This window comes from Mytilinidion resinicola (assembly GCF_010093595.1).
Source record: "Mytilinidion resinicola strain CBS 304.34 unplaced genomic scaffold BDZ99scaffold_20, whole genome shotgun sequence".
In the NCBI taxonomy this organism is placed as follows: Eukaryota; Fungi; Ascomycota; class Dothideomycetes; order Mytilinidiales; family Mytilinidiaceae; genus Mytilinidion; species Mytilinidion resinicola.
In genome coordinates, this window is record NW_022985456.1 from 84,009 (window position 1) to 110,676 (window position 26,668).

The 26,668-nt window shown below is 51.8% G+C and overlaps 10 protein-coding genes across 10 annotated transcripts; 1 reads left to right on the forward strand and 9 right to left on the reverse strand.

Moving 5' to 3' along the window:
• Positions 1 to 152: 152 nt before the first annotated feature.
• On the reverse strand, positions 153 to 2,318 carry BDZ99DRAFT_467031 (uncharacterized protein). The gene is made up of 3 exons (XM_033720925.1): positions 2,156 to 2,318; positions 981 to 2,103; positions 153 to 924 (listed from the first exon to the last, which is right to left on the reverse strand). Exons 2-3 carry the CDS (start codon positions 2,101 to 2,103, stop codon positions 587 to 589), a joined length of 1,461 nt encoding a protein of 486 aa, XP_033571738.1. The 5' UTR covers positions 2,156 to 2,318; the 3' UTR covers positions 153 to 586.
• Positions 2,319 to 2,452: 134 nt separating this feature from the next.
• On the reverse strand, positions 2,453 to 4,157 carry BDZ99DRAFT_142930 (ankyrin). The gene is made up of 2 exons (XM_033712704.1): positions 2,686 to 4,157; positions 2,453 to 2,624 (listed from the first exon to the last, which is right to left on the reverse strand). The coding sequence occupies exons 1-2, from the start codon at positions 3,685 to 3,687 to the stop codon at positions 2,571 to 2,573; spliced, it is 1,056 nt and encodes a 351-aa protein (XP_033571739.1). The 5' UTR covers positions 3,688 to 4,157; the 3' UTR covers positions 2,453 to 2,570.
• Positions 4,158 to 5,165: 1,008 nt separating this feature from the next.
• Positions 5,166 to 7,134, reverse strand: BDZ99DRAFT_142979 (uncharacterized protein). Its single transcript, XM_033712705.1, has 2 exons — positions 7,122 to 7,134; positions 5,166 to 7,004 (listed from the first exon to the last, which is right to left on the reverse strand). The coding sequence occupies exon 2, from the start codon at positions 6,931 to 6,933 to the stop codon at positions 5,452 to 5,454; it is 1,482 nt and encodes a 493-aa protein (XP_033571740.1). The 5' UTR covers positions 6,934 to 7,004; positions 7,122 to 7,134; the 3' UTR covers positions 5,166 to 5,451.
• A 294-nt stretch (positions 7,135 to 7,428) lies between these two features.
• On the reverse strand, positions 7,429 to 9,133 carry BDZ99DRAFT_502240 (uncharacterized protein). Its single transcript, XM_033723878.1, has one exon. It carries the CDS (start codon positions 9,034 to 9,036, stop codon positions 7,840 to 7,842), a length of 1,197 nt encoding a protein of 398 aa, XP_033571741.1. The 5' UTR covers positions 9,037 to 9,133; the 3' UTR covers positions 7,429 to 7,839.
• A 749-nt stretch (positions 9,134 to 9,882) lies between these two features.
• Positions 9,883 to 11,562, forward strand: BDZ99DRAFT_574996 (MFS general substrate transporter; the record flags this gene model as incomplete). Its single annotated transcript, XM_033728424.1, has 3 exons — positions 9,883 to 10,215; positions 10,264 to 10,356; positions 10,429 to 11,562. The coding sequence occupies 3 exons, from the start codon at positions 9,883 to 9,885 to the stop codon at positions 11,560 to 11,562; spliced, it is 1,560 nt and encodes a 519-aa protein (XP_033571742.1).
• Positions 11,563 to 12,521: 959 nt separating this feature from the next.
• On the reverse strand, positions 12,522 to 13,178 carry BDZ99DRAFT_525134 (uncharacterized protein; the record flags this gene model as incomplete). The annotated part of the gene is made up of 1 exon (XM_033725976.1): positions 12,522 to 13,178. The coding sequence occupies one exon, from the start codon at positions 13,176 to 13,178 to the stop codon at positions 12,522 to 12,524; it is 657 nt and encodes a 218-aa protein (XP_033571743.1).
• A 3,262-nt stretch (positions 13,179 to 16,440) lies between these two features.
• On the reverse strand, positions 16,441 to 17,377 carry BDZ99DRAFT_467039 (uncharacterized protein). The gene has a single exon (XM_033720926.1). The coding sequence runs from the start codon at positions 17,166 to 17,168 to the stop codon at positions 16,707 to 16,709; it is 462 nt and encodes a 153-aa protein (XP_033571744.1). The 5' UTR covers positions 17,169 to 17,377; the 3' UTR covers positions 16,441 to 16,706.
• Positions 17,378 to 17,501: 124 nt separating this feature from the next.
• On the reverse strand, positions 17,502 to 18,188 carry BDZ99DRAFT_424891 (UBC-like protein; the record flags this gene model as incomplete). The annotated part of the gene is made up of 2 exons (XM_033717073.1): positions 18,100 to 18,188; positions 17,502 to 18,002 (listed from the first exon to the last, which is right to left on the reverse strand). Coding segments are annotated over exons 1-2 (504 nt in total), but the record flags the coding sequence as incomplete, so codon positions are not given.
• A 100-nt stretch (positions 18,189 to 18,288) lies between these two features.
• Positions 18,289 to 22,274, reverse strand: BDZ99DRAFT_451202 (uncharacterized protein; the record flags this gene model as incomplete). The annotated part of the gene is made up of 4 exons (XM_033718197.1): positions 18,289 to 19,015; positions 19,066 to 19,363; positions 19,415 to 21,568; positions 21,620 to 22,274. 4 exons carry the CDS (start codon positions 22,272 to 22,274, stop codon positions 18,475 to 18,477), a joined length of 3,648 nt encoding a protein of 1,215 aa, XP_033571746.1. The 3' UTR covers positions 18,289 to 18,474.
• A 2,371-nt stretch (positions 22,275 to 24,645) lies between these two features.
• Positions 24,646 to 26,448, reverse strand: BDZ99DRAFT_451206 (uncharacterized protein; the record flags this gene model as incomplete). Its single annotated transcript, XM_033718198.1, has 4 exons — positions 24,646 to 25,122; positions 25,189 to 25,505; positions 25,853 to 26,277; positions 26,398 to 26,448. 4 exons carry the CDS (start codon positions 26,446 to 26,448, stop codon positions 24,827 to 24,829), a joined length of 1,089 nt encoding a protein of 362 aa, XP_033571747.1. The 3' UTR covers positions 24,646 to 24,826.
• Between the last annotated feature and the right edge of the window lie 220 nt (positions 26,449 to 26,668).

Genomic DNA, 26,668 nt, shown 5'->3' on the forward strand with positions numbered 1-26,668 from the left:
ACAACGTAACTTAGTCTCAAAGGTTGATCGAAAATTGATGATAGATAATAAGAGACATACGCCTAAAGAATCGGATGAATATTGCTTTTGGGGCTGTGATTCTGCCTTGTGACGTGGCCATCCGTGGAGAGGCAAGGCTGAGAGCAAAGATTCCCGCCATTGGGTAGTTAGCCCTCTATGTCTGCTTAATCATAATACATAGGGCTGACTTTAGCTCATCTTTGATTCGAGATGTGTCCGTCATTAGTGTCATTGCTGACTCCAGAGTCGGATCTTGATATTCCGAGCATCTGCACAGCCATAGGTCTGACAGCCACAGGGTTGGCTTACTGGATGACATGGGTAAATTACACCGTCATGACTAGCTCTAGTGGGCGTATAACTGGGAATACATCCTCATTATACAGAGGCCGCGAGGAGAGACCAGCTCGCAGGAGTTCCTGGCGATAGCACTGTAGAAGGCTTTGCCATGGAATCGATGTCATTAAGCTCAACCAAGAGCCGAATCCCAGAAAAAATCTCTATGAAACTGCAAAAGCGGCAACCGCATACCACGCAGAAAACCACCCGCCGCCAAACACAGCTCTCAGGGCTCTAGCTCGCCCTTCTCAACGTCGTCTCGATGAGCAGCTCTGCGTCTAGGTCGCCGATGCGCATCCTCGGGCTGCGGTTGTGCCGTGCCAGCTCCAGGCACTGTCGGCGGACCCTGCTTCTTTGCCGTGCTTTTAGATCTTGTCGTTGTCCTGATCCATAGCCAGAGCCCCTTAAGCCATTGCCATGTCTTCGTGTTTTTCAGCCATCGGCCCAACCTCGTCGACTCGATCCGTTGCCAGGCTCTCTTCGCAATGGGATCATCCAAGCCCCACTCGATAGCAGCCCACATGAAAACGACCGTCACAAACACCGACACAAGCTCCCCCGCGGCTAAACAAAGTCAGCAACTAACGTATTCCTAACGAGAAAGAAGCCAGGAGACTCACCCATCCACTTGCCGACATAGTTCGTCGTGTACATGCCCGAATCGCTGCTCCACCGCGACGCAATCTGGTTATCCTGGAGCCGCTGGAGCGGCAGCGCGAAGAGCGCGAGCATGAAAGACAGCGGTGTGAAGATGATGGTAACGATGGTGAAGCCAAACACGGCTGCGCTCATCACGGCGGCCGAATGCGCTTCTTTGGTGCTGGCTTGCGTTTGTCGCAGGCCCGCATGTTTAGCCTTTAAATCTAGTGTGATGGAGATGGAGTTTTCCACGCGCTGCGCATCCTCATCGAGCTGAGCAATTCGGCGCTTGAACTTTGGAAACTGCACTTGGGGTCGTGCAATGTCTCGCCAGGCTCCAAAGCCATCATTGAACGGAGGAGTGAACCGGCCATCCACCCAGTAGTTGGGCCAGGCAGTGGATATGAACTCTTTCCACACTTCTTCCTGTTGCAAAAGCACTGATTTTATCATCGAGAGCTCTTCGCGGATGTCTCCAATCTCGCGGTAGTATTGAACCTCTTTGTCCAAGCTGAAGTCATCAATCTTGGACGATCTGATGTAGTCGTTGACGTCGTCTGAAAGAAAAATGATAGACTTTTCGAATGTGTTGAAAAGCGGCTCCGACAAGCCCGCCGATACGGGACGATCCAAGAAATTGATCAGATAGGATAGCAATTTCCCTACCCTTATAAGTTGATCTCCCACATCATGCTCTGTCGCTTCCTCCCAGCGGGCCCCAAATCTCCCTTGGCTTTCGTCGAAAAAAGCTGCTAGAACAAGGTTGTCGATTTTCCAGACCCACGCCTGGTGAACCGTGAGAACTCTAACTCTCCTCGGATCCGGTCCTTCTTCATTCTTTTCGTCTAGCAGCTTGCCGTCTTTGCGTGCGCTCTCCTCTTTTCGGCTGACGTACCGTTGTACTACTTGATCCTTGTTCCGCTCGTCGAGAATCCTGGCACCCAAGACTGGCTTGCAGTACTCGTTCAACGTGAGCGGCATGTGTATGGTCATGCCGGGCAAGGGAGTGGCACTGCAACAGTATTTCCAGCCCTCGGAAAGGCTTTTGTATATCGCTTTGCGCTTCTGGAACTTACCAAAGGCTTCAGAGTAGAAGTAAGGCATCTAGGACTATTAGCAGCGTCTAGCACCCAACTAGTCTATGACTGTGACTGACCGAAAGTGAGAGAGAATCAAATTCCGAGGCCTCAACTACACTATCGCAGCATGGTTCTCGGGCATTTAGAAAGTTGCCTGGCTCCAAACGCTCGACGAAGTTTCGTCGCATGTGCTCGTGGCGAAGGTACCGCTTGGCCGCTTTTTGAGTCGGATGTTTCGATACGTCTCGTATGAAAGCCTGCACTTAACCCATTAGCTTTTTGCGGTCAGCGAAAACTGGCAGCCAGTTAGAATGCTCCTACGCACGTCTGTCTACGCGTCTCAGCTGTACAGGGTTCACTTCTCAGCTGGACAGGGTTCACCTGTTGTTTTGTCACCGTTGCTGCCTGCAACCCCTGGTCTCTCTTCACTATATAGCCACTCATTAGCACCTCAATACAACTCATGCTTTCCTCACTGATCCTTTGCCCTTCCTACGCCAGCTGCCAAAAACAAAGTCCGCAGTTCCTTACGAGTGCCCACAGGAACTGTGTTTCGTCGATGTCAGTATTACTCGCTCTCGCTGCAGCGCAATGGACTGGGTCTTACAGTGTTACTTGGAATGTGCAGAAATGGAAATGGGTCGTAATGAGGGAAGGGGCCGTCATAAAGATCCTTCCAATATTCAGCGCCTGGCGAATTCCCAATGTTATCCAATTCGTGTTCTCGCGGGTGCGCTTGTTTCTCTCTCATCTCCACAAATGCAAAGGCGCTCATTGCATCAAGACGGTTTCTAACGCATGCCAGCTCCCAGGGAGTCTGTTCCCACAGCGGGTCGGTGTCCTGTATCGTGGGATCCGCTCCCTGGCCCAATAGTAATTCGACATTGTTGCCGGCGTCGCTGTTCGCGGCGATGTGCAGGCAGGTATATCCCACCACATTCTTCTGAGTGGCATTGACTATTTGAGGGCATCGGCTGAGAAGTAATTGCAACACAGCCGAGGATTTGTCTGATTCGCTGGCACACATTGCTGGATTTCTTCCGTCACAATTGAAGACCTCGATGCGCGCACCCGCCTCAATCAAGCATTCCACAAGCTCAACATTACTCCCCTCGGCGGCTCTGTGAAGAGCTGTCTCGTCTCCGTCATCGACTAAGTTGACATAATCGACTAGGTTGACATCGTCTTCGCGGTCGATAATGTTTTGAACCAAGTACTGAACGATATCGAAGTGGCCTTCGTGTGCCGATACGTGTAGAGGAGTTTCGTGCCAGTAGTTTGTGCAATCCAGCAACGCGCCAGCTGAAACAAGACACTTGACGACGTCTAGATGGTTGTTTCTGGCCGCTGCACACAGAGCAGTTTCTTCTTGGAAGCCACCATGCTTGGACTCGAGATCTGCGCGTGGTGAAGCCAGGAGTAGAGCTTGAACTCTCTCAAGAAGGCCATCTTCGGCAGCGTCGTACAGGGCTTCGCTGACATCTGTCGGTTCCACTGGCAAAGGCTGTTCCGTCGGTTGTGGGACGCTGCTGTGCACATCCGGTCCTGGCAGTGGGTTTGTCGCCGGAGTCGATGTGCCGACGTCGGGATTGTCGTCAGGCTCTGCCATGGTCTAACCTTGTGCAGCTATCAGGGCGAAGATTCAGGACAAGAGAGGCCTCCGGGCCGCAGGACACATGGTAAGAAGATCAGGCGGGCGGAGAAGTAGTTTCTGCGCAGAGCGAATTTGAGGGTGCCGTGCCATTAATAGTTGCATGGCGTCTCGCTCCTGTTATCGATTAGTTTTGATGCACGTCGACAGAAGACCTAAGAAGCGGAATTGCAAGCGAGCTGATTTACTTACACTCTGTGCAGAAAATTGTTTTTACAGGGTCGAGCGAGCTGATCAGCCTAGGCCAGCATAGGTTTGTGTTTAGTCTATATCGGGTATCTAAGCTGAAGAGGGGTGCAGACAGCAGCGGCCAGTGTTGTAGAAGTCAACACCGGTATTACTAGCGTTAAAACCCTTGAGAATAAATATATAACTTGCAATATATAAGAACTTATATATTATTGGCACGTTGGGGATGAAGAATTACTGGAGGAGTCCTACTAGGTAGTTCGTGACGCCGCGCGTACACTACTGCAGGGCACGTTTCGCACTTAAATTTTGCGTTGATTCTCGTCTTAAGAATGGATGCATGTTTCTCGTCATATCGTAAAGAGAGGCAGGGCACAGTCGCTTGTCTGGAAATGCCGTGCGGGGCTGCTCAGGTTGCTTTCTTGCTTTCGGATGTCTCTTCGCGTAAGCATTGTTATGAGATAGGTCACAGCAATTCACATTATATGCCGTTGAGCCTACGTTACCCATCCTCCTCATCATGCTCATCATCCTCCATCGTCGCACCCGCTTGTTGTTGATCCGTCCAAGCTGCTTTTAGACTCCCGCCGTGGCTTGAACGCTTACCAAAGAACGGGCGGCTCTCATATGGGTACGGCAGTATTCTCCGCCCGCTCGGGTCTCATCACTCAACATCACACTCTTTGACTGAGAAGCACAGGTTCATAGACATGCCCGAGGCATCATCGTTGACATTTTCAGCACCTTTGATAGTTACTTGCAAATCCCGCCTGCAAAGCTCTGCTCTCACCCGCCCCACATGCTGCGTCCGTTCAACCCGTAAAGGGGAACTTGGCCACAAAAGGGGCGGCGACTACATGAGTCCATATAGAAGGAAAGAAAATAAAATCAGCCTGCCAGATCCTGGCGTGTTTTGTCTTTGTTCTCCAGCCCACGTAGCCACGCAAGCACCCATGCACTAAAGCGCAAAAAGAAAGAAAGGACATAAAACATGAAATCAGTGTCGGGTAGTGGAAAAGAAGGTCAAAGTATCGGGGGAAAGGGCAAATTATCTTAGAGAACTAGGAAGTAGAACCGTGGTCGAGTATTGGAAAAGAAAGATCAAGGTGTTAGGGGAAAGTGCAAAGTATCGTGGAAAGAAAGTCAACTTTTAGAAACCCGCAAGTGCAGGGAAGGAGGGTAGACGATGAAAGAAGCCCAGGGCATAGTTTGTAGCGTTTGGAATATGACTTCCGTTGTCGTTCCCATCTCAAACTTGCTACTCAAAAGCCAGTGACTCCTACCCAGAAGGGTGTGGTGCTACTCAAGACCCCAAGAAACCGCTGACCATGAGCGCCATGAAAGGCTCATCGTACGATATGATACTCATGACAAGAAGCGGTTGTATCTCAAGCCGCTGATTGCATTGTGTTATGCCGGATCTGTCGAGTTCTGCGGGCTGATAGCTTGGTCGATTGATTGCGTGATGTATAGCGAGTTGGTGTAAGGCTGCCGTCGTAATCGATAACTTCGCGCAGATTGTCCTAGACGCTTCTAAACCTCCTCAAACCAGACTACATTGCCGGCGCAGTCCTTCCTATAGAACGAGACTTTCGTTTTCGAGAAGTTTGCGACCCCAGGAACCGCTTTGGTGACATTCTCCATCAGCTTCCTAGTCTCCTTAGTAGCCACCTTGGCAATACCATCGTCCTTCTGGAGCCTGTGAACCCAATCGCAGACAACAGTAGTGCTCTCGCATCCGTAGAGCCGACCAGACGGCACAAGCTTCACATCGAGCCCAAGTTTATTGGTGACCTTGAGGAACCATTCCAGCTTAGGGTACTCCTCAGGGTCCTTGAACCAATCAGGAGCCGGTACCCTGAGCGTGATCGTCTTATGGCCGTCGTTGAAAGTCTTCGCCAGCATACTCATCGCGAGGAACATATTGGCGTCCCAGGATACATCCAAGAACGGCAGGCTGGCCACGGTGGTTGCGGTGTTGATCTTCATGAGAGCACTGAACACGTCCTGGACCACGAGCGTGCTGTTGGCATAGCGGAAGTGCGCGTGGAATTGGACGTTGCGCACCAGATTCAAGCGGCCTCGGGCTTCCAAAGCTTGGAAGTACTGGAGAGTGTCGTAGCCATCGGCGAAAGTATTGACGCTGTAGAATATGGGCAGGCTCTCTTCTCGAACTTTCTTGCTAGTGCGAGTGATGGCTAGTAGCTGTGATATTTCATTGTGCTCTCCTTCAGCTCCATGCTTCACATCGTCATGGAAGCGCCAAGTCTTCGGCCCCCCGCTCTTGTGCGCATCACATGCGTGTGGGCGGATCGGTTCATCAAAGCCGACAACGAACTCGTACACTCGTCCTCGCAGCTCTACTGGGAGCTCCATGAACTTTAGGAAAGTGCGCGGTTGGGCTGATGGGCGTTGTGGAGGAGCGGGATTCTGGTCTACCTCGGCTTGCTTTCTATTTTTGAAAGCCATCAAGATTGCTACGATCTTACGGGCGGAAGGCGAATTGTCGAGCCCAAGAGAGCCCTTATAGAGATGATGGCTTAGGTCAAGATGGCGGGGTTCCTCGCGACGGCGGGCTTCGTCGAGACGGCGGGCTTCGTCGAGACGGCGGACTGGGTCGAGAGTATCGATGATGGACACAGGGAGCGAAATTTGGCCTGGCGCTGTATTCGGTCGGAATGAGGCGGTGCTCGGATGCAGCGATGATTGAGAGCTAGAGGATCCAGCCGCGCCGTGGATACTTAAGTCCCTATCGCCAGCTCGAAGCTGGCTCCCGGGTGAAAGGTTCATCGCATTGACGCGTTGGAGCCAGGCGATGGAGTTCCGTAGAGAGGACAAGCCTTCGAGTTCAAGCAAGTTCTCGTGGGTAACAGTGCCGTAGCCTGCCGTGTTGTCTCGCGATCTGCCTCCGCCTTGGTTGCTCGTTTCGCCCTGCAACACTTCCAGCGTCTCAACCCGCTCAAGCTCAGTCATACGCTCAAGTACTTCGCCCACATTCTCAACAAGGAATTCCATGTCGTCGGTGGTATCGGGATTGCTCGTATTCGCCGTCTGTCGCGCGCGCTTGCTGTTCGGCGGGGACACGTCTAAAGGACCTTCGTCAGAAGAGCTCGCATCGGGCCTCTTGCGTTTGGGATGTTTGGGGTGTTTGGGGGGGTTTGGGTGCTTGAAGCGTATGGTAGAAAAACGAGGAGGAGCCATACCTGTAGCGGTGCTCGAGTGTGGAAGAAGTAGTGGTGAGGCGGTTTGATGAAGCTGTCCTACTTTACTCAAGCCAAGATTAGCGACCGGTCGAGGTGCGTTAGTCAGCAGCGTGCTGGTGACTGGGAAACGGCAGCGGTGGGTGAGGCGACTCGATGGTGAAGGAGACAGAGTGAAGTCCGGTTGACTTGCGGTTTTCTGCTGGGAAGCGGCTGCCAAGAAATGCCAAGTCAGAATTCACGGAGCTCGATTTTTCACTCAGAGTGCGTTCACCTCGTACCGGAGCGGAGTGCTTGCTTCACCTAGGTAATCGATGCTGGTGATTGCCATGGGAGCCGCTGATAAATATGATGAAGCCGCCGGTATATGAAATTCGAATAAAAGAAAAACGACTTCACTTCGCCACGTATGTTCTTCCAGCGCTGTCGCGGAACCGCTCCCGGTCGGTCGGAATGTCGACAGGATGCTCCTACCGATGTAATCTCACTGGAAACTATAGCTACCTTTCATAGAAACTTAGGGTATTTCATGCCTTCAGTATGTGTTTTAGCAATTCTTGCGATAAGTCAGGAAAAGAGACAATGAACCAATAAATGACAAGATTACCATGAAAGCAGTGACCATAGCAAGCTTCTAGCAACATGCCATACCTACACAAGCTGATATACATTTTTTAAGTACAGATCGTCAACGATCACTGATACGCGCCCATGCCCAGCCTTACCATCTTTTCTTTCGGTCCTCGAAATCATCGCCTTTTCTCTCTCGCTCGACTCTGGCGTCAAACTCGCGCTGAGCTTCAGCCTTAGCTAACTGTCGCTCCTCATCTGTGCTAGAAAAGCTGAAGCTGTCCCCAAGTGTGGATCCCTCCCTCTGAGTTTCTTGGAGCGGTCTGCTTTTTTGCGGGGGAGACGATGCTTGACTTGCCGAACTCCTGCGAATACGCTCCCATGACGATCCCGTGCTTGCTTTTTCTTGCTCCGTCTCCCCTGGGAACATCCCACTTGACGACGGAGATGTCTCATCGCGAGCCGTAGAACGTTCAGGTGCCCTGGTTGGGCGGTTGTAGGCCTCTTTACCGTAAGCTGTGTCCGGTGTGGGGGATTGCCCCGCGGATGTGTCACTCAGATCAGAGCTGCTGTCGAAGGAATTGGACCAGGCGTCGTTGCCTGCGGTTGGAGACATATCGTCGTCATTTGTGGTGTTCTTTTGAGCCGGTGTCGGAATATGCGTTGGTCTCGAAGGCTGCTTTGGCCATGCGCTTCCATCTGGGCTTGATTGGCCGGGAGCCGATTGTCTCGGAGGGCCTCTGACCTGGCTTGCGCGCTGCACCATGGCCTCATGGAACTCCTTCAGCGCTGCATCTGTCTTTGTTTGGGTAATAGCATAGAATGTACCCCACGATTCCCCGAAAAAGCTTCCTACAATCCTCCCCAGTATGAAATACGGTATGACCCTGGTAGTGTGGAACAAGCGTCGTGCCAAAGTGCCTTTCACGAAGAAGAATTCATTTGGGTTGAATTTCTCGGGATTCGGAGTCCAGAAGGGATATCGAAAGGCGGTGCGGGTTCGGTAGGCTTGATACAAGGCTCCGCCAGCCCCTAGAGCTGCCCCATACGATGCAATAGATGACTTCTTTGCCCAGATATACGATAGTGCTGTTGCCTCCTCATATGTCATAGGCCGCTTCATCACCTTCTCTGCTTCTCTCAGAGCTTGCTTTGTGTTTGCCTGTATCCGGCGATTGCTGTACCCAACAAGGCCACCGATTATGGGCACCGGCCGAGGCAAGTTGCTGAAATCGACGCTGCTGGCAGAAGAGGAGGCAGTGGAGTATGGATCGCCGCCGTCGGAGGGGAACGGGTCGTCGCTAAGAGAGCCATTGTTGGGCGGGCCGGTGGCGTCCTGGAGCACCATTGATGCTGTATTATGGCAATGGCGGCAGCCTTTGCAGTCAAGTCTTCGTAAGACGGTGTTTGACGAGTTCGTTGAGCTGGAGAAGTTTGAAGTCGTGGGGAGGGAGAGCAGTGACGTCTCGGAATCTGCGACCAGGTGATCGAAGCACGTCCACTATTCTAAGCTTGGACGCGACTTGAACATGCCTTCCTCAACCATCACAGTCTCGATATTCGTCTCCTCATCTCGAACCCAGCGGAGCATCTTAGATGGCAGCTCATGCTCACAGCGGCCTCATATCAAATGGACGTCTCGCGCCCTCAGGTTGTGTGCAGGCGCCCTGGGTCTACCTATTCTTCAAGGTCCCGAGCGAAGGTTTACGTGAAATCCCTGATCCCATAGACTCCGATGCTGCAAAGTCGATGAGTAGAAAGAAAGTCTTATGTCCAGCTCTGTGACTCATTCGATTTCTGGTAATGCGACAGGAGCGATGCATATATACCGCAGCAGTGATACTGCAACGGTACGGAGTCCGTACTTCGTACAGCCTCACTCGGTGGCTCGTGCTACAAAGGTACCGCGGTGGACAAGGCGACACATTTCGACTCATCCTCGCGTCAACCTTGGCGCCCATCTTCATTGGCTGCTGTGATGCAGATGCTCGAGTGCCAACGTTTTCTTCACAAGTCACTGTCCTAAAATACACATATCGAAGCCAATGTAGTCACACAATCTCGGTGACTGTTGTACTCCTTTCTTTTGCTGTTTTCCTAGACTGCTGTGACTGCTTTAAAGGGCCTGTCTTTCCAAAGTCAAACCCATGCCTCATCTGTTTCCCTTACACTGCAACGCCCGACTCCCTCAACCATGGCCAACACGATGACCGACACGATGGCCGACGAAAACGGCCATGAGAGCATCGAGGATATCAAGTCTACGAGCATCGACAAAGAAGGTTCTCAAGAAGAGACCGCGGTCTTCGAACTAGCCGGCTCCAAGCTCCTGCTTGTCATGATCGGGCTGGCTCTAGCAATTTTCCTCTCATCTATAGATGGGTCCATCATCTCCACCGCCATTCCACGCATCACATCTCAGTTCGGCAGCATCGACGACATCGGATGGTATGGAAGCGCATACTCTCTCGCCATGTGCTCCTTCCAACCGATAGCAGGGAAGCTTTATGCGAATTTTTCGATGAAAGTAGGTTGTTCTGACGCATGTATACCTGGGCTTTGCTAATAGTAACAGATCGTGTTTCTCTCCACCATGGCTGTCTTTGAGTTCGGCTCCCTCATCTGCGCAACTGCTGTCAACAGCCCAATGCTTGTCGTTGGACGAGCCGTAGCGGGACTTGGAGGCGCTGGGATAGCGACAGGGGCAATGTCAATCGTTGCCACCTCGATGCCTCTATAGAAACGAGGGACTTTTATCGGCATCCTTCATTCCACGTACGGCGTTGCAACCATTTTAGGGCCACTTCTAGGCGGCGTTTTGACGCAACATGCGTCGTGGCGATGGTGCTTCTATATCAACCTCCCGATCGGGGCAGTCACATTCACCTTCCTCACCTTATTCTTCCATCCGCCTGCACGCAATTCCGACAACGTCACGGTCCTCCAGAAGCTCGCCAAACTCGACTTAATTGGTGCATTCCTCTTCATACCTTCAATCATCATAATCCTCCTCGCTCTACAATGGGGAGGTACTCGGCATGCGTGGAAGAGCGTGACAATCATCGGCCTGATTCTAGGTGGTGCTGGCCTCCTTACTGTCTTCGCATCATGGCAAGTCCACAAAGGCGACAATGCTATGATCCCACCCAGGCTCATCACACAGCGCACCATCTTCACGGCCTGTTTTATCAATTTCTTCGCCATGGGTGCCGTTTACACGTCCATTTACTATCTGCCCGAATGGTTTCAAGTCATAAAAGGGGTTTCACCTACCAAATCTGGAGTCATGTATTTGCCATTAGCTATATCAGAGATCATATCAGCCATCGGAGCGGGCATGGGAGTCTCATTCCTAGGCTACGCGAACCCATTTATATTTACTGGGACAGCACTTATGTCTATCGGCACCGGATTGATCACCACTTTCACGCCTACTACTAGCCATCAACGCTGGATTCCGTATCAGGTCTTGCAAGGTCTCGGCGCAGGAATGACGCTTTCTATGCCCTACATGGCGACACAGACAGTCCTCAAGGGCGATGATATCCCGGTCGGGACATCTTTGGTGCAGCTATTCCAATTCCTCGGAGGTTCAGTTTTCTTATCGATTTCGCAAGCACTCTTCACCAATCAGCTTACTAGCTCGCTCTCAAAGCTGGGTAGTGTGGGGATCGGCAGAGCAGAAATCGATAAAATTCTGTCCGCTGGCACTTCATCAGTCAGGAAAATCGTAACTGAGGCCCAGCTATCTGCGGTTATAGGAGCATACAACCACGGCATTGTCTCAGCATTCTATATCGCCACTGCTGCTGCGGCAGTGGCGTTTGTCTTCACTTTTGGGCTCGAATGGAGGAGTGTCAAGCCAAAGTCCTGATGACAACGATACCATGGGAATGTTTCATGAAGTAGTGGTTCCGCAAAATAGACAATTGTGATTATCCAGAAAAGCGTGTGTTGCATACTACCTAACTTTCTTCCTACTTTCCCTTCTTTCTGTCCTCGGGCTGACTCAGATGTACTAAGCCTTCAGAGTAATTCCTCTCGAATATTTGATACCGAGTCTTTCTCTCAAGTCCTAACACTTCTTCAACCTCTTCTTCATCAACCTCGTGTCTTTTTCTGCTATTTTGGCCCTTTAGCCATTTCAAGTTCTTGTTCGCCCACCAGACGAACTTACTGGGCAACTCGTCCCCAAAGGAGTATCTTGTACTCCACTGCGCCACGTGAAGATAAGCGCATCTTCGTGTTTCACTGTGAAGTGCTCGATCACAGCTATGACCAACTGACGTCCCTCGTCGTTGTGCGGAGGAGTGGCTATATCATCTAAACCTTCCGATTGTACGACGCCATAATAGAACAGTCGAGGTAGACCTGCCATGTCTATAGAAGGCATATGTCCGACTCGTATCGAAACTTTAGAGGGGCTCCATGGGTTTGCGGGGTGGAGTTCCTCGTCCTCTGCTTTGATCACGATGACGGGCGCTCTTAGCAGGTGATACTCCTTGAGAAATCGACACCGCTTGTCGCTTTCAGTTGGTTTCGAATGTATGTCCATCTAGAAGCGAAGAAGAATTAAGGTAACAGCCGGAGTTCCCTGGTCATCAAAATACAGCGATTCACATCTAATTAAGTATACAGCAACGACATCGGGTCAAACCCGAAGGTAGTTTCCAATTCTCCGCATGATAAGAATATCGGATCACGTATTAACTCCAAACCTCTCGAGAAAACCGGGCCCAATGATCTACTATCACCGCCAATAGCCTCTAGCAATCTTAGCTTGGTCTATCCCGCCCTCTCTCCGTCATTGCATGGAGTGGTGCCGGAACACGTTCAGGGCAACTTCGACCGAATCCACATCGCGAACGGTGCACACCACAACGCCACCATCATCCCCAGCAGGTCATGCGTCCCGACCATCTCTTTCGTCACGCCCACCACCAGCACCCCAAACACCGCAATACCAAACGCGGCAGTCATCGCGCGATTAAAGATGATCCTTCGCTCGAGCGCCTTCATCTCCTCCGCCAGCCGCGCAAGCTCTCTCGCCCGAGCTCTCTCCCGCTCCCGCCGCAGCTTCTCCCCCGGAGTCCACGAACCCCGAGCCATCATACTGAAATGGTACTCCTTGCGCCGCCCGTCTTCCCACACCTCGATCCCTTGCTCGACCCACCACTCCACGAGATCACATGGGATGCCCCATCTCTCCTCCGGCGCTTCCTTGCTCGGCACGCGCAGATCTTTTGTGTAGTACGGGCATGTAAAATGGTAGTCTTGCTGCCAGCGATAGAGGCACATGGCTCCCATTACGTGCCCGCAGCCAAGCCTGAATGCGACGTCGAACTCCCAGCTGGCGGTGGCCGCGGTGCCTTGGGACATCGCCTGGCCGATTGCATTACGGACGTCTTGAAGGGATGTGACGAAGGGTTGTTTGCAGATGGGGCAGGAGGGGGATTTCTCGTCCTCTTTTTGTACTTGAGGAGAGGCCATTGGGTTGGTTTATGAGGTTGGTTGGTTGGTTAAAGATGTTGGCATGGTGGTGTGGGGGGTGTGCCTTCTGGTGTGGGAAGCTGGTGTACATGTTTCTGAATGCCTTAACTAACTCTTTAAGAGGGGGCTGGGAAAAGAAGATGGATGCCGCCGTTCATCTAGTGTGACTAGGCACGTGGGGGATGGAGGGGGTAGCATGTGAATCGCTAAACCACGGCTTTCAGTGAGCATTGTTTACACTAATCTTTGCCAACCGGCTCCGGTGTTGATAAGTAGTTCACTTCGACAGACTGGATTTTACGCAACATGACCAGGGAGGGTTCTGGATGTTCAAGATCGTGTGTTTAGAGGGAATAGGAAGTAGCATTCCATCATTAGGTCTCGTGGCTCGAGGCTCGAGTTCTAGTTCTCAAGCCCAGCTTAGTTTAAACATCACGTGTCTGACTTCTTAACAAGTTACGAGCCTGGAGCAATTGCCCCCGGTCAAGAGAGATTTCTTCCGCATCTCCTCATCTCGCCCTATCTATCTAGAGCGAAAAAAAAGAATATCTAAGGAGCAAAACACCACCCTCTTTCGAGGGTGTAGCCACCCCGGAGGGGTTTCTCTATCCGCCCGCCTGCGGTATTTTCAATCCGTCATCTTCACCGGCCACTCTCAGCCTCACGCACCAACTACATACGTCCTCTTTACCAGGCTTCCAAGCCTCTCTACTAACCAGGCCGCCCGAAGTCAACTCGACTTTTTAACACCGAAAGGTCGAATCGAGAATCGAACTCAAGACCCAGGTGAGGTTGTCGACGGTAGTGAAACGCTACCTCGCGAGGTATAATGCCTGGGATCCGGCCGCGGGCTTACACACGATGTGGCCGATTACCAACCGAGCTGCTGGGCAAGTTAGTGGATGAGGGCTTCTAATTTTACTTGGGTTATATAGGTAGGCTCGGGAAAGGTCACGGTTACAGATAACGAGAAATGACGTCGGGATCACATCTCACCTAGCCATCACTGCTCCTATGACGTTTGCCTGCGAACGAGTCACTGGTTTCCTCTTCCCTAGACAATGTCAGAGCTGCCCTTCAATCAATCAATCAGTTATCCGTGTTCGAATTGACCAACTTGAAGGCTTATTCAGCAGTGGCAAGTTTCCGTGCAAGACCGCGATGAGAAGAGACTGAGGCGAGGGTGAGAGGCTTTGTACTCGCCTTCGCCATCGTATCATAAGCGATTCCTCTCTTCTACCAATCTGAAGTCGAAACTCGATGCTGTCTGGATTGGCTCGCACACGGGATTCGGCCGCACAGCACGTGATGAAAGTTATGATGGGATATAAAAACTTCTTCTGAGCTTCTGCTGGTATGCATGGAAGAGGAGCAAGGAGAGATTCTTTAAAATCGATGGAACTTTGCGATGATGGCTCTCTTTGGTGTGTTCAACACTGACCTGTTTACGGATTCATGTTGCGGTGGTGGAAGGTGGGAGTTCAAACCACGATGGCAAAACTCTCAATGTTTGCGGAGTTAGAGGAGGGTAACAACTTCTCGATGATACTGCCCACTATTTGAAGCTGACGATGCAATTTCTCGGTAATCAGATATCCTCGTACTTACCTCTAACCACTCGCAGATCAACACCAGTATTGAAAGATGAAGATGAGCATCCCCAGCGACGTTGAAGAATTCCCCTCGGCTCCCAAAACACGCCCGGAGCCACATGAGATATCCTCCTTTCGCAATTTGATCCACCAACGGATCTACACGACCACATAAAAGTCTAAGTTGCCCCCGATTTGATCCAGCCCAGGGACCCCACATCAGCTCCTCATGTTCCTTGTTCTCATCCACCACCAATCCTCCATGGAGATCAAAATGCTTCGGATCACCAAGCCAGCTTTTATACCCAGCCCAGCGATAAGGAGAAAGCAGATATGCACATGAGAGATCACCGGGTATCTAGGTGACGACCAGTAGTGCACCAAAGGGGAGACGGCAGTCTAGCATTGTATACATTCCCAAGCTCAGCTAATACACGTGCAGATCCCGTGACACGACTCGAGAAGTAATATAAGGTGTTTTTTCTCAAAGTAATTACCCAAGAAATAGCGAAGCTAGACGGCGCTCACCCTTACAATGCAGCTGCTGCAGGAGTGCGAGAAGCTCGAAGCTCTAATTATGTTACTCAGCTTCACAGACATGTTCGTTGGAGAGCAGGACAACCTGAAGAATTTCCTGCTGCATGGAGAGCCGTTGAGCACCCCTTTGATGCGCGAATTGCTACGCCTGAAGCACTTGCCGTACCTCAAGCAGGTAACGATGACATTCCATGTCAATATGACATCCGTGAACATGTTCGACGTACTGCACCCGAAGTACCAGGGACGAGACCTCCGGTTCATGAAGTTCGTGCTGAGCGGTCTTCGGGCAATCAAGGTTGTGAATGAGGTACGCAACTTCCTACGAGCTCGTTTGCCCTCGAGCTGCAAGATTCTGATACGCTGGAGTGCGTTCGGCAACATCTACGACTCCAGGAATGCTCGAAAGGAGATGGAGTACGATAGGTGGAAGAATTACCCTGATCGCAAGATAGGAAATCCGGACGATGGAACTGCCGAAGACCCCGAGAACGATGGAAATCCCGAGCCCGAGGTATAAATGTCTCCTGAGGACCTCAGGCCTGAACACGAATCTCGTCAGCCGTTGATCTGGGCATACGACAATGGATGACTCACTGGGAGGATACTCTTCTCAATGAACTGGCTATCATGCTGGCGAAATCTCACTTGCCTACTGCTAGTACCTAGATACATAGGTACCGAATGAACTCAAATTACCCCAATAATTCCCACTATTCATGTGATGTGACCCTTGACACAGTCTTACGCATACAGTACTTTGCCAGGGCAGAGTCTGTGTACACCCCATCGCCGGTGCTTGGGAAGGTCTCCTATGCACCTCAGCGAGCTGAAGCAAGTACACTCCCATGCCTTCTGACTTCACGAACTTCAATCGTGTAGGTGGGGTCGGAGCGTCTTGAGGCTTGCGGAAAAGTAGGAGGTGGGTGGCCAGGGGTCGGTTTCGTTCATATTCTTGATGATGTATAGGGGGACTTCAGACAGTGATGCCCAGCTGTACGCAAAGTTACGATGTAATACTGTATTAAGTAATCATACGAACTTGAGCATGTCAGCCTAACCCTCCAAAAAGTCAGACTCACGTGTAAACATCAAGCAATCACCCAGCACGTCAGACCCTAGAAAAAAAAATACTCGAATTGAAAGTAGGAGGAGTAAAGAAGTAATAGGGGTATACCACCACGACGCAACGCCAACCCCAAACTATAGGTAGAAAGACAAGCTCTCAATCAGCCAAACTCCCCAACCAAGCTCTCCTCGAATGATATATCAATAGCAAAAACCCCTAGCCAGTTCCAAACGCCGTCTCCGCTATATGGGAGGCAATCCCATCCGCGCTATGCATCCACATCCCAAGACCTCCCAAACACCATCGCTATGCCATGAAGCCCTGCAGTTCCTATAGCCTGTTCAGGCCTACCCTAGCGCCCCAGAACCCACGGTTGTAGGCAGCTAGGTTTCCGCCCGCGGCCTTGAATCGCTTCCGCTCCCACGAGGCTCTCTGAGTTTCTTCGGGCTCTCGTAGGCGCTTGAGCACCTCGGCCTTTGAAGGTGCGTCTTGGATAGAGCCGGTGTCGTGGAGGACCTCTGAATCCGCCCAGGAAAGCGAGAACTCGGTGACAAGGGAGTTAGGTAATGGGTGCGCCGAGGACTGGATAGGCGCGAAGAGGTTGGGGTGGGCGAACTTCAGTGGCGTATTGATCGCCTGCTGCGCTGGTTTCGGTGCTGGCATTGCTAGGATCTCTGAGTGACTCGAGCCCCCCATTTTGAAAAGTGGAGGGCGAAAGGCGTCCTTGATCTGTTCAATCTCATTCGCAGACGGTCCAGCCTCATCAACGTCCATAGGATCGCCAGCGCCCATGCGAATCCCAAGGATATTATCCCGTCCAGATTCAAACGGCCCAGGCGCCTTCACAGGCCCCGGAATCCAGTCGCTTCCAGAATCAGACTCCCGCTCGAGCTCGACCGTAGCCTCCCTCCGCGCGCGATTCTCCTCCTCTTCCACTCCAACAACCTGCCCTAATCTCTTCCTCTTCACCATCGGCGTCTCCACAACCCCCTCTTTCTGCCTCTCCTTCCCCTTCCCCTTCCCCACCCCATTAACCTCCGCCCCATTCCCCGCCGTCAAATCTTCCAACTTCCCCCCCTCCTTCAGCCCCGCCTTCTTCTTCTCCTCCCCCCTCTCCCTCGCCTCCTCAACCGCTGCAACCAGCCCCTTCGGCACCCCCGCGTGAATCCCCACCCATACCTTCACCCTCCGCTCAAAGCCGCACCAGTCCTCCGCACACAGCCGCCCCGCCTCAGCATTCAACGCGCTCTCCGGATTCGGCTGGATCAGCAGACAACTAATCGTGACAAGCACATCCCGCAGCCTCAATTTCTCGCTCCAGTCCCGCTTCAGCGTCTCGACACACACGGCGCCGGTCGCTTCGTCGACATTCGGGTGGAAGATGCGCGTGCGGAACGTCGCCGTCGGCGGGTGCACGGGGTAGGTGGGCGGGATGGAAAGGTGGAGGGCGAAGAGGCCGGCGGCGAACGGGGTGCCTGGGGGCCCCGCGAGGAGGACGTCGAGGTGGGTGAGGTCGGCGGTGGGGTCGGCGGAGGAGTTTGAGGGCGGGAAGAGGTAGTTTGGGGGCAGGCCGGCGGTGTGGAGGGAGGCGTGGTCGGTCGCGAGGCGGCGGAGGGATTTGGAGTTCTGTTGGTGGAAGTGTTGGTGAGTATATGGTTTGCTGGTATTGCACGCGCCGGGTGAGGTTTGGAGTGCGGACAAGGTGGTGGTGGGGTGGACTAACCATGGTTGGTGGCCTGCAATGGCTTTAGGGAACAGGTCTACACTCGAGTGCGCATGTAGGATTGTGTTGTCAAAGATCCAGCAGTGACGTTGAAGAAGTTGGGGTGGTGGTGGAGTCTTTGTTGGTTGCTATGCGCGTTGATGAACTTCACCAAAAACGCTCTATCTCGGCACTACACAGTTTTTGCGACGCACCACTTTCGCGTTTAATGGCAGATAGTTCGATTGCACGTGACAAACGAGTGATCGATGGCTTTCAGAGACTCTGGAGTTCACTAAATATTATTCCAATGCCCACCATTCATCCTGCCGCCCCGTTGTAGTCTTACATCCCTCAAACGCCGCGCTAAGAATCCCAAAGCCCCTTGCTTTTAGCTCACAAAACATCCATTTCGTCCCCGCCCGCAAATGCAAACTGTCCATTTTCCATCGCCGCCGCCCGGTCCAGCTCCGCCTGATACTCCTTCCTCAGATCAGGCAGAGTGATGACCCTGCGCTGCAATACACCCTTGGCCCTCCCAATGCCCCACGACGCAACGCTCTCGTCCACGCGCGGCTCCGCGAGAATCCATGCTTGATCCGGAGAAACTGATGATAGGGTGTTGATGAGCATTAGATACGCTTGCGTTAGTGAGCCATCCTCGGGATCGTGGTATTTCGATGACGTTGTTTGTAGCCGTTGCAGTCGTTGATAGAGAATGGAAGCCGCGCCGCGGAAGTCATTACGGGAGATGCGGAAGGAATAGAGGATCTTGTGGTATGGCGGACCTGTGGAGATATTGAGTGTGTTCTGGCAAAGCGATTCAAGAATGCTGTCGACGTCATTGTAGAGGCTAGCAAAGGGGAATTTGAGAAGTGCAGGGCCTTGAGACCGGGTGACCATGGAAGTGATCAACTTGTGCAGACCTGCTTTTCGCCTTTAAAACAGTTAGTAGATGTTGCAGTAGCATGACGGTGAAGCACTTACATTGCGGTATCCGTGTGGCGGGATAATGCGGTATAGGCCTCCTCGAATCGGGAAGTCTGTATAGAGGCGTTGAACAGTCGCGAGAGCAGTTCTGTCTTTGTAGCGTCTGGCTCGTCCCCAATCAGTGACTGCAATCCCAGCTTCGCAAACTCCGCAACGAACGCGTGTGCCTTGGCCTTCTCAAACAGACTGATACAATGTAGGTAGTAGTTTGGTAGGCCATCAGAGAAGAGTTCTCGTTCATCGACCCTGATGAAGTTGCCGTCATCACTGTCATCGATACTGAAAATTCCGATAGCTGTACAGCTGTTAGTCTTGTGGAATTCTGTATAATCATAACTAAACTTACCGAGAGTGAACGACGCCTTCTTAAAGTAGATAGCTGCCAAAGTGTATTCCCCTTTCAAAAGACACAAGCGAGCATTTAGATACGTCGACCAGTTGTTCTGTGGTACGAATCTCAAAAAATCCGAAGCTAGCTCAATCTCCTTCTCTTGTATCAATATGTTTAGGACGTCATTGACGAGATGATCATACTCCTGATTCCGGAATGGTTCGGACGTCCACATACGAGCCCAGTAAGTAAGGACCTCAGATAGAGGCAACTTTGGGATAGGAAAACTAAACGTGCGGCTACCAGCAACTCCTTCAAGGACAGTCTGAGAGATCGAGGGCAATCCGCCAGAGGACCTGGAATCTTCAGCCAGCAAGCTCAGGGTTTTGGTTGAGCTTGCGCCTGTCGGTACTGGATGCGACCACAGTGTGCTACCCATCCATATCAGCACCGAGTTATCTTTCAGTTGGTCCATTATCGCTGTGAAAAGTTCTGGGGCATTGAACTCGTCCGAACGGTCTGCGGGGTCGATGTCGATGTGCAGGAAAATGATCAGCACCATGAGATCCAAGAGCACATCGACTGTAATCTCAAGGGTCTCCTGCGCTATTCGAGAGATAGCTCGCAGTCCATATTGAGTTATCTGCTTCTTTGGTATCCCTCGACCAGCCTCCGCTTGAATGAGTGTTTCAAGTGCTTTGATGATAAGACTATTGTCCAGATCTACAAAGTCCATAGGTCCGAGAGCTTCGCCGAGCTTCGCTAAGTCTTCATCGGAGACATGTTCGCAGAGTTTGCACGTCTGGTCAATAGCCTCAATTCGGGAAGGTATAGCCAGTAATGAGCTCTGTAACATCTCGTTCGTGATAATGGCCCGAAATTGGTGCTTGAAGGTTGCCCCAAAGCCCTTTCGGAATTGGCTGGCAGCGGCCAGCAATCTGGCAACATCTTGCGATTCTTCGTCCTGGAGCGCGGATCGCAGTGGCCGAGGCAGGTGTTCTGTAGTCCCGAGAATGTGCTGGTTGGAGCGCAGGATATCTACTTCGCAGCCTTTTCGAATCGCTGAAGCGTAGTCTGATAGTAGTAGCCATGGCATATCGTGGTCGTAATCGAAGACCAAAGACAGCACTTCGCCTCTACGCTTGTGAAGGTCCCGGACAAGGCCATAGAACATCTGCCATTGGGCCATTAGGCTAGTCTCGTGCTCCTCGTAGTCGACCTTCGTGAAATTTTGCCTGCTCAGGGCGACGGAAGAAGCAACTGTTGCGCATAGCCTCTCCTTGAACGGAGCTTTGCTCGAGTTGCTGGGTGTCTGTCTCTGCTCAACTCCTTTCCTGTATACGAGAAGTGCCGTCTCCAATGTCGCTGTCGTAAACCTTCCCGGGAACAGCAAAAAGTCAAGCCATTGCTCCGTTACGCTCGGGTTATGAATGATTGGGATCAAAGATTCAAGCTCGCCTGGGTTCGTCGGATTAGACTTCAATCCTTCCACGGTCAACGGCCCAGAGTCTATAGATACCCAGTCATGCTTCCAAACACTGGCCAGTCTCTCATCACTGTCGTCCAGACTGAATTTGAGAGAATAAATCTTGCTGCTGGGGCCTGATCTAGCCCGTATCCAGAGCTCGGTTCCTCTCCATCCCGGTGTTGCTTTGATATAGAATTCTTCCAGATTCCAAACTGTGGTGTTCATCAACTCGTCGACGGGTGGAATGAAGGCGAATCCACTCTGAATATCCTTGATGCCGTTCACAGAATCTTCGGGATTTCTGATTCCCCAGAACTTGAACTGATGCTTCTTTGGAGAATATGTTACCAGATGGTATTCCACACCGTCCATGCCGTATCCCGGAATATTGATCATCTGCATGAGCATTGGCTGCGATGGTCCAATGAAGTATTGAGATGACTTGTCCGAAATTGCATCACTGTCTCTCAGCAGGTCCTCTTGCAAGGGGAGCTTCCCGGTGTTTGCATTCCAGACTCGAAGGACGTGGTCTAAACAGACCGTAAAGATATAATCGCTTTCCGGTGACAGGGCGATGGCAGCTGCTGCAGAGCCGTCCAGATCGGTGTTGTTGAATCTGACAGAATTGCTTCCTTTCCAGGTAACGAGACTCTTCAGAGACCAGTTGTCTTTCTTGAACCCAATTTCGCTCCATGTCGAACCTACCCAAACGTTAGCTCCATGTCAACAGTATTGGCTCCCGGTAGTCCTACCATCATGCCCCGGTCCTCTCGTCATGCGCTGGATCCCTCCATCTTGCATGGAAATGAGCAGGTCCCGATCGCTCACAGCAACAATTCGGTACGGGTCTCGAATGCGAAATGCACTAGGCGCATAAATCTTGCACCAAGCTCCAACGTCCAATTCTGTCGCAGTCTCCCGCATGAAGAAATCGCGGTGTAAATTGAGGGTGTACAGCTCCTTGGATGCCGTCACAACAAAGGCAGTCAACGCATCCTGATCATCTGGTTCGTCGAACGCTATGCCGAAAGGCCGAATTGGCGAGGGGAATTGAAGACGAAGCGTCAGATTCGCCTCGGTCTGATTGTCTATATCCTGATCGAAGTCTATCGATTGTATCTCCAGCACCTTGCGATCGTCGAGGATTCTCCACAGGAAGCTTCGCGGGTATTTCTGCCTTCGCCGGAAATATATTGAAGCCTCGCTGGCCAGGTATTTCCGTGCAAATGCATCCTCATCCTGATCGGTGTATTTCTCATGGACGATGGTTCGCTTTGGTTGTGGGCGCGATCCGAAGGTGGGTGCAGTCAAGCTGGGGAGGGTGAGGTGGATGGTGGATCCTGGGAATGCCGGCTCGAGATTCAGTCGCGCCTCCTTGTAGAGGTAAGTGACTTCGGTGTTGGCCATGGCTGGTCCATAAATGAGGGTTCGAGGTATTGCGACGATGTGGAGAGGCGCGCGCAAGAGGTGGTGTTGAAGGTCCCGTCGCGCTGCAAACACCAAAACTTTGGACGATGCGAGCAAGGATGTGGCGCCGTAGATCTGGGGCTGCTTCACCAGCCTCTCCAGTCCCACCTCATTCACAATAAGGTTTGAATGCAGCTAATTTTGTGGTAACAACGCGATCAAGGTCTACTATCTCTCATTCGTGATATGCAATACAGCTAGACAGGCGCGGCAGCTTGGTCTAAAAAGCACATATATGCTCAAATCCTTCACTTATCAAATCCAACACTCTACACGTTTTCACAGTTTTGCTGGCTTGATAAACTTGATTCATCTATTAGTTCGCCTAACAGCAGGAAGATATCTTTAAAGGTAAGCCATAATGGGTACATAACGCCAGTCCCGTCGCCATTCACACGCCATTCCATGCAAGGAAGATACACATATAAACTTTACGCTCATAACATCAGATGCCTCGTTCCTCGTCTGTGCCTCTCCCTCCTCCGCCTTAGTCCTTGTCAAGGTCCTTCGGGCTAGGATCGCCAATCCCGTCTTCATTGATTGCAAACATGCAGTCGCTCTCCGGGAGACAGGGACTGTCATAGATCTTGCATATCCTCGTCTCTCCTCGTCCCTTCTTCAAGCTGAGCCGCGTGGTGCTGGCGTGTGCGATAATGTTGCCTCCGATGGGTTTCTTCGGGTCGGGGTTGAACATAGCGCTTGGCCCACCGTCTACCTGAGCCACAACTTGGTTGGTAATGACAACGGCAATGCCAAACTCATCTGCGAGTCTCTGGAGGGTGCGCATGAATTTCGCTAGATGTACCTGCCGGTTTGATAGTTCTCCGCGGCCTGAGAAGTCGGTACGATAGAGCGAGGTAGCAGAGTCGACGATGAGGAGGGAGAACCGTGTTTCCGTCATCATCTGGGCCGCTTGATTCAGGAGTGACAACTGATGGTCAGAGTTGTAGGCACGAGCGTACGCAACGTTGTCGAGCACTTCTTCGCCAGATAGACCATAGCGGTTTGCCACAGCCAGACATCGGACTGGTCTACATCAAATCAGTTCTCAGCGTACCACATACAGTCCAGCTGGCTTACCTGAACGTGCCTTCGGTGTCAATGTAGAGGCATTTGCCTTCGCCTCCGCCCATATCGAAGGGAAGCTGGCAGGTCACCGCAAGAGTATGACAAATCTGACTCTTTCCGGTTCTGAACTCGCCAAAGATCTCTGTTATCGAACCAGTCTCAACGCCTCCCGCAAGCAAAGTGTCCAGTTGTTTCGAGCCCGTAGTAATTGATATCAGTTCGCTTCGTCGCTGGTGCATTTCCGTTGCCGTTGTGAAGCCCATTGGAACTAACTTGGATGCTATAAGAGTCAGATAAGGGGCACACTAAAAGGATAGTAGAGCATACCTTCTGCCAGCACTTTGGATGCCTTCTGCTCTGATATACCCTTGATCTGCTCCAATGCGCGACGCGGCCTGGTTTAGGTATTAGAACCTTCGAAGGCAAGTCGAGGGGTATACGAACGTGTAAGCCACCGATTCCACGGTATGGTAGCCGCCATCGATAATCAGCTTGATGTCTCGAGCAGTCAAGCCATTGACGCCCTAGAAATGATGTTAGTCTAGTTGTCTCTAGAGGAGTTTTGGGCATAATCACTTCGAGCGCGCTCAGTGGCGTTGGGGCACCAGGTCCTCCGACGCCGGCATCGTCGAGTTGTTCTTCTTCGGCACTCATATCGGACGAGTGTTGGCAGGCAAGACGATGGATCCGGAGAGAAAACGATGGTGGGGGTGGATTGTCTGGCGGTTGATGCTCGGGGAGGTGACGAGATAAGGTTGGTTTGGAAGAAAAACCGCGACGCGTTCCGAGAACGCCAAGTCATGTGAGAATCCATCTCGCCAAACTCATTCACCGCCGCAGCAACATACAGCGACCAAAGCGAATGCTATTGCCAGCATTCAGAATAGAATCACGTATGAGCTAGTAGCATGCCATAAATAGGAAAGCATCATCAAAGTGCTGCCTTCTGACTAACCGCAATGGGAGCATTCTTCAACCAGTATCGTGAAGTCATTCAGAACTTTCTTATATTTATTGGGGTAATCTTTCTCAGTATGTAGACTTTAGCGCAATGATATACAGTATACGGTCCATCAACTCATGTTCATAAAAGAAGAAGCCAAGACCATCTAGGCCGGAAGCAAACATCTGACGGCAGAAATCCCATGCATATCAGGTCCCCACTGCCTTACCTAAACTCCCCAATTTTGATAGAGACAACCAAGCCAAATAGCCCCTAATGAAAAACCCAAGTCCCTGGTTCGCCTAATCGATGCAACAAGTCCTGACGTTGTATGTACATACGCGTTTGGCGCCCCCACAACGTATTCTTCGCTAGCCCAAAGACTTTGCTTGACGCGTTGGATAGCCAAGAGCAATCGAAATAGTGTCTCGATGTATTGTATGGAACAAAAAAAGATTTGCGCCCCGCGAGGCTATTGTGTCTAGACGTTGTCTGCGAAGGGCGACGCTCCGTAGTCGACAGATCCCGGCCGCTTCTTTCTGAGACGCCGGGACTGTCGCTTCTCGCCGGAGGACGAGCCGGTATCATGAAGAGCTGGTTCATTTGCGAAGGTAAGAGTGCCAGGGCGGAGGATCTCGAAACCAGAGTTAACTTTCCGCAAGACCTGGGAATCACGCCGGTTCTGCTCGGCCGTGAAAGTCAGCTGTTGCTCGGTGTCTTCGAGTCTGATAGGGTTCCCGTAGGGCTGGTAGGTGTGCTGCACGTATTGGGAGCCACCTGTTTGGCTGGCGCCAGGGAGTGCGGACGGGAGGCCATTAGTCTCCGGTTCGCCCTGATCTCCACGCGGTCGGTAGGTGTCTGGTAGTGATACGATCTTGCTAGTCGGGTAGAATGGTTGGACGTCTTTGGTGAGAGGCGGTACAGATGCGCGCTGAGGCGGTATAGGAAACATGTCAAGACTAGGAGGAAGTGGCAGCAAAGAAGGCTTCCGGTGTGGTGTGAAATGTTCCACAGGTGGCTGGACGGCTTCGTGAGGTCTTGTAGGAACGACGATGCTAGACCATTCGCCACTGCATTCCGGCCGACGAATACGAGGTGTCAGCTGGCCTGTCTCCGCGACATGAGAGAGACGATGGCTCTGAAGCAGATCGAGATTCCACCTCGAATCTACAGCAAGAACCGGCGATGTGGACGGCTTAATATAGGCGGGTTCGTAGGGCCGCCTGATTTGAAGTCGAGGTATCGATATGGCCATGTAGTCAACCTCGTCGCTGCCATGGGAAGAGGTAGCTGACGAAGTACTATTTTTGCTTGATTTTGGTTCAATGAGTGCTATTGAAGAGTGTTAGATAGCAAAGCTCCCAGCTGAATATCGAACGACACGGTCAACTTACAAGGGGTTTTGCGCGAATTGAGACCTTCCAAGGCCAGCAAGGTGGACGAATCCCGAAGTATGGTAGCGTCATGAATGTCCGATTGTGAAGTATTTGCGTTCTGGAGACTGTACGTCGAGCTTGCCGAGCTTGACGAAGCGCTGCGTGACGACAGAATGCGCTCAGCAGAGACTGCTCGCTCAAACGCAGAGCTCGGAGCCTTAGAGCTTGATCGACTAGAGCTTCCATAGACCCGCTGCGGGATCTCTAGTTGTGCGGATGATCCAGAGCCTCTCGATTCGTCGAAAGATGATGCGACACTCCCAATCGGTGTGTTGCCTCGCGAAATCCAGACGCCGTCGATCTCAATACCACTCTCAATCGCACGGATTCCAAATGGAACGTCCTCCTTTTCGTCTTTCGTCAGTTCCTCCTCCGAGGTCTGTGCCTCCAATAACTCCAGAGTTTGAAGGGCCCTAGCAGTGTCGGCCTGAACGTATTTGCGCAGCCGCCAGTTGTCGTACGTTAGTTTGCAAAATCCAGCAAAGATGGTGCCCACCTATACAGTCAGCAGGTGAGGTGGAAAGGATGAAGGGTGCCATACGATGCCGCACGCTAGGACCTATTATGCATTCATGTGTCAGTCACTCGTCTAGCAGTATGCGAATGGGAATCTTACAAAAGTCATCTTCTCCCATAATGCCCAGTCTTGGAAGAATTTCTGCCCCATTGTTGGCGGTCAACGGATGAGGCACCGTAGTAAGGATCCTAGGGGATTCGAGTTGATGTAGGTGGTGGGTAGGAAAGAGCGGAATAGCCGAATGGCGGTGGCAGAGGGGTTGTGGATAACAGAGCGAAGGATAGATTGTGTAATATGGAAAGGAGGTACGAGCGGAGAGGTAGCCGGGAAGGAATAGGTATTGGCAATGATATGGGCGGCGACTGTGGTG

Excerpts from the sequence above, each read along its gene's own strand:
- BDZ99DRAFT_467031 (XM_033720925.1), bottom strand. The coding sequence starts at position 2,103 with ATGCCTTACTTCTACTCTGAAGCCTTTGGTAAGTTCCAGAAGCGCAAA. Across the intron at positions 925-980 it reads CTATGTCGGCAAGTGGATGG|CCGCGGGGGAGCTTGTGTCG; the intron begins GTGAGTCTCCTG and ends GACTTTGTTTAG.
- BDZ99DRAFT_142930 (XM_033712704.1), bottom strand. The coding sequence starts at position 3,687 with ATGGCAGAGCCTGACGACAATCCCGACGTCGGCACATCGACTCCGGCG. Across the intron at positions 2,625-2,685 it reads TGCACATTCCAAGTAACACT|TTCCTGTGGGCACTCGTAAG; the intron begins GTAAGACCCAGT and ends GACGAAACACAG.
- BDZ99DRAFT_142979 (XM_033712705.1), bottom strand. The coding sequence starts at position 6,933 with ATGGAATTCCTTGTTGAGAATGTGGGCGAAGTACTTGAGCGTATGACT.
- BDZ99DRAFT_502240 (XM_033723878.1), bottom strand. The coding sequence starts at position 9,036 with ATGGTGCTCCAGGACGCCACCGGCCCGCCCAACAATGGCTCTCTTAGC.
- BDZ99DRAFT_467039 (XM_033720926.1), bottom strand. The coding sequence starts at position 17,168 with ATGGGCGCTGGCGATCCTATGGACGTTGATGAGGCTGGACCGTCTGCG.